Genomic DNA, 6,882 nt, shown 5'->3' on the forward strand with positions numbered 1-6,882 from the left:
AATTTCTAGTGCTGTCTTAATTGTTTTAGCCACGCTAGTGGTATGGTATTAATGTCACTTCGATCCAGACTGAAATATCTCAGTAACTATTGGATGGATTCCCATGGCATTTCGTACAGACATTCATGATCCCCAGAGGATGGATTGCAATTTGTGAAGAAAAGTATTTCACTGTGACAGTTGCTATAGTAAATACACTTCAGTGGTGGGTATTCCATCCTCAAACAATTGTAGAAGAGATGCTGAATGAGGAACACATGGAACAATACCCTTTCAAGATAATTTAAGTTGGACAGTGCTGAGTCTGACATGTTCAGGCAAGCGTTTCATAACTTGACTTTTACAGGTACATCAATTTTATTTTTATGTGACAAATAAAATTGATTGACGATGGGCGGGGAACAAGATTAGCCGGGAAAAGGTGAATGACCTCAGTGCCATTCACCTCTCCACAACAATGCAACAGATAACGTAAACCATTTATACCTTTAAAGCTTGCTTATAAAAGATTATCCAAGTTGTCTAATTATAGATCTTAAACTTTCTATTCAAAATTTGTATCCATTTAATTATTTAGTGTCTCACGGCCACTTTAATGTAATACTGACATTCTTGATGGTGTACTGAGCAAAAGGTTAAAAACATTCATTTTTTCTTAACTCCAGTAGGCTAGTGTTAGAAGGACAATGTCAGCAACACTCAGACAACCACATACATTTTCTCAGAGTGAAGTCCATTTCTTTTGCTTCTCCAACTAACTAGCATTTAGTGATTATTTGTGTGTAAAAGGTGAATCTTTCAAACACATTTAATGAAAACAGTTTTCCCCCATTGAAATTTTTTTTTTTTTTTTCTGAAATTTTTCTTTCAGTTAAACCTGATAATAATGCCCTTATGTCCCAAACATGCATGTTGTCTGACCTTATCAACCTCAGCCTGCATGGGCAAATAATTCAAAATGATTCAGTAGTCACATACTGAAGATTCAGCCGAGAACTGGGGGACATGATGTGACACAATAATGACAAACCAATGTAAAGAAAATAATGTAATTTGACTTTGAAGTGCTGTGTGTTGGACTGAAGGCACTGACATATCATTATAAAATATGTATTCCTCATAGCTTGAGCTTGAAAGAAATGTCTTTATCTTTTTATATTCTTTTATATTTACTGGGTAGGAAACAACACACCTTGTCAAAGTTCAACTCTCCTGGCACACTTAATGGGTCTCACTTTTAACCAAAACTCTGACCGTTGTATTATTTTAATTACTGTGACCTAATTCTGTGAATGAATGAGCAACAGTTAGGACAGAGGTGTTCTTGTAAACTTAAGGTGCCATCCCACCATTTCACTCCTTAAAAGTCACCTAAAGGGTAAAGTACACTTGCTGTTAAATTTGCTACTAGAATGCACAGCAGACACTGCAATGTAAAGGGAAACACACTTTTTTAGTGTGTCAAGTAGAACTTGTTGTATTACAACTTTTTATTTTTATTTTTTATTTTTTTACAGGTTTTTAAGTCATTTCTACAAGGAGAAAAAAAACGGAGTTCAATTTAAAGATTTATTTCGTCTATTAGGAATATCTGCATGCCATGGATGGAACTCAACTCAACAGCACCATTGATCCAACTTGTTTACAAGAGCCCCCGCTGGCTATCGACGTGATCAAGCGTAAGTGAACCACATTCCCACATCCTGCTTGCTGATAATGTTTCCTTATCAGCCAATCTGAGCTAATGACATTAACAGCTCACTCAGCAGTGTCACGCATGCAGCTGTGTGTTTTAGAGTCCATATGATATTGATTTCTTCTTCTTTTATTTTCCTCTGTTCCAAAAATATAACAATGTCCCACACCTTTTTTTAACCCAAGCAAAATCTGTGTTGTGCTGTTTGTGTGTGATTATTTCACATAAAGTGTCTCATAAATATATGTTTTGTACTATGAAATAATCTGATCCCCTCTCTGTTTTACATTAGAACTAGATGTGTTTGGATTGTGTCTGTACTCCATGCTCACCTTCATGTCCAGCATCTCCCTGCTGCTGTACCTGGAGCAGTGTCTCTACATTTACAAAAAACTGCCCTACCCCCAGAAGACGACCATCATTTGGATAAATGGTGCCGCACCAGTAAGCATTCGGTCCTGTTTTGGGTTATAATATTGCTGCTAATTCTAAAACCAACAGGAAAATAATCATTATCAACCACTTTATATTTGTAAAATAAGTTTTAAGAACTCGGGTACAAGGCCCCCTTGAAATACTACATGAAATCATTTTGCACATTATTGTGTTGCTCTGTTTCAGGTCATTGCCACCATGGCCTGTTTTGGGATGTGGATCCCGAGGGCAGTCATGGTCACAGACATGACGTCCAACTGGTGCGTTTTCTCTCAACTCCACCTAAATTAGTACACATTTTCTCATACAGTAAAGTCTTTCTTTCATTGATATTTCTAAAAAGCTGAAATATGATATTGAATCGGACAGGAGTCTGTATTTACAGATGTTCTCTCTTATCTGCACTTACTTCCTGTTCTTACTTTAAACGTCAAAAACTACCAGTTTCATATCTGTTATCTAATAGCTGTGACCAGTAGCTAGATCTCACTTTGCAGTGAACTCACCACTACTGTTATCTTGTTTGACATATCAGCTTCCAATAGAAACCACTATCTTCCTTTGTCATGTTCTCCTCCATATAACTTTATTCGGTTATTTTTTAAGCTCAACAGCCTTTTTGCCTTTGTAACAGGCAGGCTGTCATTGTAAATAATTGAATTTAATAAAGTTATTCGGTAGCCTATGTAAGATTTCATCCAATAGTGTTATCTTTTGCGAGACTCTGTCCCTGTAACCGTTCATGCATACATATAGGCTACTAAGCGTTAGGCATGACAACTTTGTAAGCCTTGTATGAATTAGCTTAAGGTCACAGCATATTTGAAACACTCGATTAATCATTACCCACACAAAGACCATGCCACATCTCCAACTAGCATGTGATCAACTTCAATAAAATACAGGAACTCTTTATAGGCTTTTGCCGCTTGCAGTGATACATTTTATTTGCTTTCTGATTTATGGGATTTATGTACATTACATACAGTACAGCATGTTCAACAGCTGGTATAACTCCATATATAAGGGCTGTTTGTTATGTCCTCATGTGTCAAGAGGTGTGTTTTTATGAAATGAATAAATAAATGAAAAATTAAATTTGTCATTTGGCCACAGAGGGATTTTTGAGAATTATTACATACTGTACCTGCTCTCTACAAACCGGCCTAAATCACTTCTCCTTCTCTGTGTAGTTATTTTGCAGTGGTGATGTATAAGGTCTTGGTTCTGATTATCGAGGAGTTTGGAGGCAGCAGTGTTTTTCTGAAGCGATTTTCCGGTAAAACCTTTAAGATCACCACAGGACCCTGCTGCTGCTGCTGCCTCTGTTTACCCCGCGTGGTGATGTCACGGTATTTACACGTGTTCATACAAATACATTCTGGGTGTTACTGTTCCGGCTATAATAATTGAATCCTGTGTTCTTTCCTGCTAATAAATTGAGACTTTTATGGCAATTTAATCCTGCTCTTATTTATATTCATGCTCTTTATATATCGACTGCACATTGTGTTGTGATTGTGTACATTTCTAATGTGGATCTTTCTTTGGATGGGATCATTCAGGCGATTGTTATTCTTCCTGAAGTTGGGTTCTCTTCAGTATGCAATCCTAAAGACGGTGCTCTCTGTCCTCGCCATAGTATTGTGGACAAATGGCAACTTTGATCTGTCTGATGTAAGTGTTTGAAATGCTTTTCTATATATCTGATTGTACTGAGAATAAAATGACATGAAATTTAATTATTTCTTTGTTTTTTTTTTCCCCAGCTAGAGATCACTGGTACAGCCATTTGGATTAACCCATTCATAGGCGTTCTCACCATCATTGCCCTTTGGCCTGTTGCCATCATCTTCATGAACACTAACAGCTTCCTACGCAGCCTCAAAATTGTACCCAAGTATGCCATCTACCAAGTGAGTCAATACAACCAATACCATAGGATTGCTACAATGTCAAAAAAAATCTTTTTTTAACTGTTAGTACAACGGCAAATAAAGGAGTGAGTGGGAGCCTGGTGAAAAAATTCCTTCCAGTGTGTTCATCCTATTCAGCGAAGCAAAAGAAAAAATGATACACTAAAAGAGCAACAGGGTTTATAGGAAATGTAGTCTCAGTTTACAGAAGCACCACACATACCCACTGATAAACTAGAGTTTTAACACCAATATAAAAATAAAAAAAATATATTGATATTTAGAGATGCCAAGCACTGTACCTTTAACTGCATGTACAGGAACTGATCAAGTATTGGTTTTCTCCTTAGTTAATACTTGTACTGAGTCAGCTGCAGACATCAATCATTAACATCGTGGCCTTGGATGGAACCATCGCCTGTGCCCCTCCCTTCTCTTCTCAAGCTCGTGGCTCCAGTAAGAACCATCTCTGAATGTCTGTTGCTCACATGTGAGGTGAAATAATTCATCTGAAACCCAAACTTTCTTTTCTCTCTCTATCTGTCCTGCAGTGCTAAATCAGCAGATAATGATCATGGAGATGTTCATCCTCACTCTGCTCAATCGGTGTTTGTACCGTCGTACATATGAGACACTTCCCTCTGAGGCACATGACAACGACCAGAATTCTAAAGTCGCCCTGCAGACTGCTCTCGTGGAGCATGACGTCTAAAAGAGGAGACGTGATAATTGAGTGGAAGTCAACACAGCTCTTTAATGAAGTATCAGATAATCTATCATCAAATTTGATATGATGTAACATTTTACCTCATTCTGTCACTCAAATGTAACAGAAGAGAACATCACTACTCTGGTGACTTTCAACCCTTTTTTTCTTTGACCTTTTCACATAGCACTCACAGACCTTTGTCAAAATCGGTATCCTGTAGGTCAGTGGTTCCCAACCTTTTTGATCTGAGGTATCCCCACAGCCCTGTCAGATGAACTCACTTCATCGGTTTGCAATGTATGTTCCAAATGTATAACACTATTCATTATATAAAAGTGGATATTGTTAATTTTTTTCATACTTGTTGAACAATCGATATTTAGCAATCGTACTACTACTACTAGCCTACTAGGCTACTACTACTTGGAGTGAAGCTGAATGTTTCAACCATTTATCCAATACTAACTCAATTTTAACCGTCTTCACTACTTTCAGCTATCATTTGAACTGTTTAGTCCTTACTTTTGGCTATTCATTTTGACCATTTATTTATTACTTTTAGCTAACTGTTCAAATGTCTGTACTCGCTTGCTAACTAGTGTTAACACGCTTACATATCTGCAACATGTAGTGTTTAGGTGTTACAGTTGACTTACTGTTAAGATGTGGATGTATTCTCTTAATCTTCAATTAAGAGATGTATTCTCTTAATCAAAAAATCATTTGATTTATTTAGCACAAAAAAGCAACAGAAACAATGATACATTTAAGATACATTAAATAAAAAAGGGCATGCAAAGGGAACCCAGAAACCATCAGGGGGCTTGTCATGTTGGGTTCCCTACCATTATTCAACAATACATAACATGAAGACAATACAGAATGACTGCTGTAGGTAACAAAACTTAAAGGGTTCACCCAAATTATTACTTTCTGCCTGAGGAATGGTCTCTCTGAAGAGTGAGCTTTGTTGGTTGCCCAGAGTAGATAGGACAGTGATTCTGGAAAGAGATGTTGGCTTTTTAATTGTTTACATGTTTTTTAATGTTTTGAGCACCAAAATTAAAATTTCATTTACTTCCATTGTACTGGAGTGGAGGCAAAAATTCATAGATGGATACCTCAAAACTTGTGCAAATTAGCCAATACTATGTGATAGATAGTAGATAGAGAAGAAGGAGGATTTTTTTCATTTTTCTGATTTAAGTGAATTGACCCTTTAAAGGAATAGTTTGACATTTTACGACATTTTTCTTATTCCTTTTGATTGACACCACTCTTGTGTATGTACAGCAAATATGAAGCTATACTGCCAGTTAGCTTAGCTTGGCATTAAGACTGGTTTTACAGGGGGTTATGTACAGGACCTTTTCTTTGCTTGCAAAATGACTTCCTGGGGTCTTGCTAATGCATCTCATACAGTATTTACCATACAGATATGAGAGTGGTATCAATCTCTCATCTACGTCTCTGCAAGAAATCAAGTATGAATATTTCCCATAATGACAAACTATTCCTTCAGCTTTACTAGTATCAAAAGACAAATAAATATTAGAGACATTGGAGGTTAACAGCCTGTAACTAGGAGCCTTCCTACAAAATACCGATATGATGTACAGAGAAGTGCAACAGTGTAACTGTAAAGTTAATATATATGCATGTCATACTGAAACAAAACAGAGTGGACAAAAAGCGTAAAATTTGGATTTCATTGGTATATGAATATGTGTGTGCTGAAGACAACATTTTTACATTTGCCCATGAAAACAGTAATTAAAAACACCTATTTATTTGTGGTAATGTGTGTGTATAGTGTGTGTGTGTGTGTGTGTGTGTGTGTGTGTGTGTGTAACCACAATACTGGTGACTTTGGCCAAGGTGTGGGGATGTTCAAATGAGGCCTAGATTAACATCTGATGTATTTTCTTGTACTAAAGTTGGCAGTAAATGCTTACAAACTACAAAGTATTCTGTTTTTTTTGTGTGTGTGCACTCATTACAGTACCCAGGATGCATATATTAACCTATACTGAGAATCTAAGCACCAAAACATAAATGTATTTGATAAAAATGATCTGTTCTCTCTATTGTTTACCAAGCAGCATGTACAGGGAAGTATTTGTACA

The 6,882-nt window shown here is 36.7% G+C and overlaps 1 protein-coding gene across 1 annotated transcript; it reads left to right on the plus strand.

Moving 5' to 3' along the window:
* The first annotated feature begins 1,468 nt into the window (after window positions 1-1,468).
* Window positions 1,469-4,950, plus strand: LOC116064755 (organic solute transporter subunit alpha-like). Its single transcript, XM_031319986.2, has 8 exons — window positions 1,469-1,679; window positions 1,989-2,140; window positions 2,318-2,391; window positions 3,325-3,483; window positions 3,697-3,808; window positions 3,901-4,047; window positions 4,398-4,503; window positions 4,599-4,950. Exons 1-8 carry the CDS (start codon window positions 1,601-1,603, stop codon window positions 4,757-4,759), a joined length of 990 nt encoding a protein of 329 aa, XP_031175846.1. The 5' UTR covers window positions 1,469-1,600; the 3' UTR covers window positions 4,760-4,950.
* Window positions 4,951-6,882: the final 1,932 nt, after the last annotated feature.

Source organism: Sander lucioperca, chromosome 13 (assembly GCF_008315115.2).
Source record: "Sander lucioperca isolate FBNREF2018 chromosome 13, SLUC_FBN_1.2, whole genome shotgun sequence".
Taxonomy (NCBI): Eukaryota; Metazoa; Chordata; class Actinopteri; order Perciformes; family Percidae; genus Sander; species Sander lucioperca.

Excerpts from the sequence above, each read along its gene's own strand:
- LOC116064755 (XM_031319986.2), top strand. The coding sequence starts at position 1,601 with ATGGATGGAACTCAACTCAACAGCACCATTGATCCAACTTGTTTACAA. Across the intron at positions 1,680-1,988 it reads GGCTATCGACGTGATCAAGC|AACTAGATGTGTTTGGATTG; the intron begins GTAAGTGAACCA and ends GTTTTACATTAG. Across the intron at positions 4,048-4,397 it reads CCAAGTATGCCATCTACCAA|TTAATACTTGTACTGAGTCA; the intron begins GTGAGTCAATAC and ends TTTTCTCCTTAG.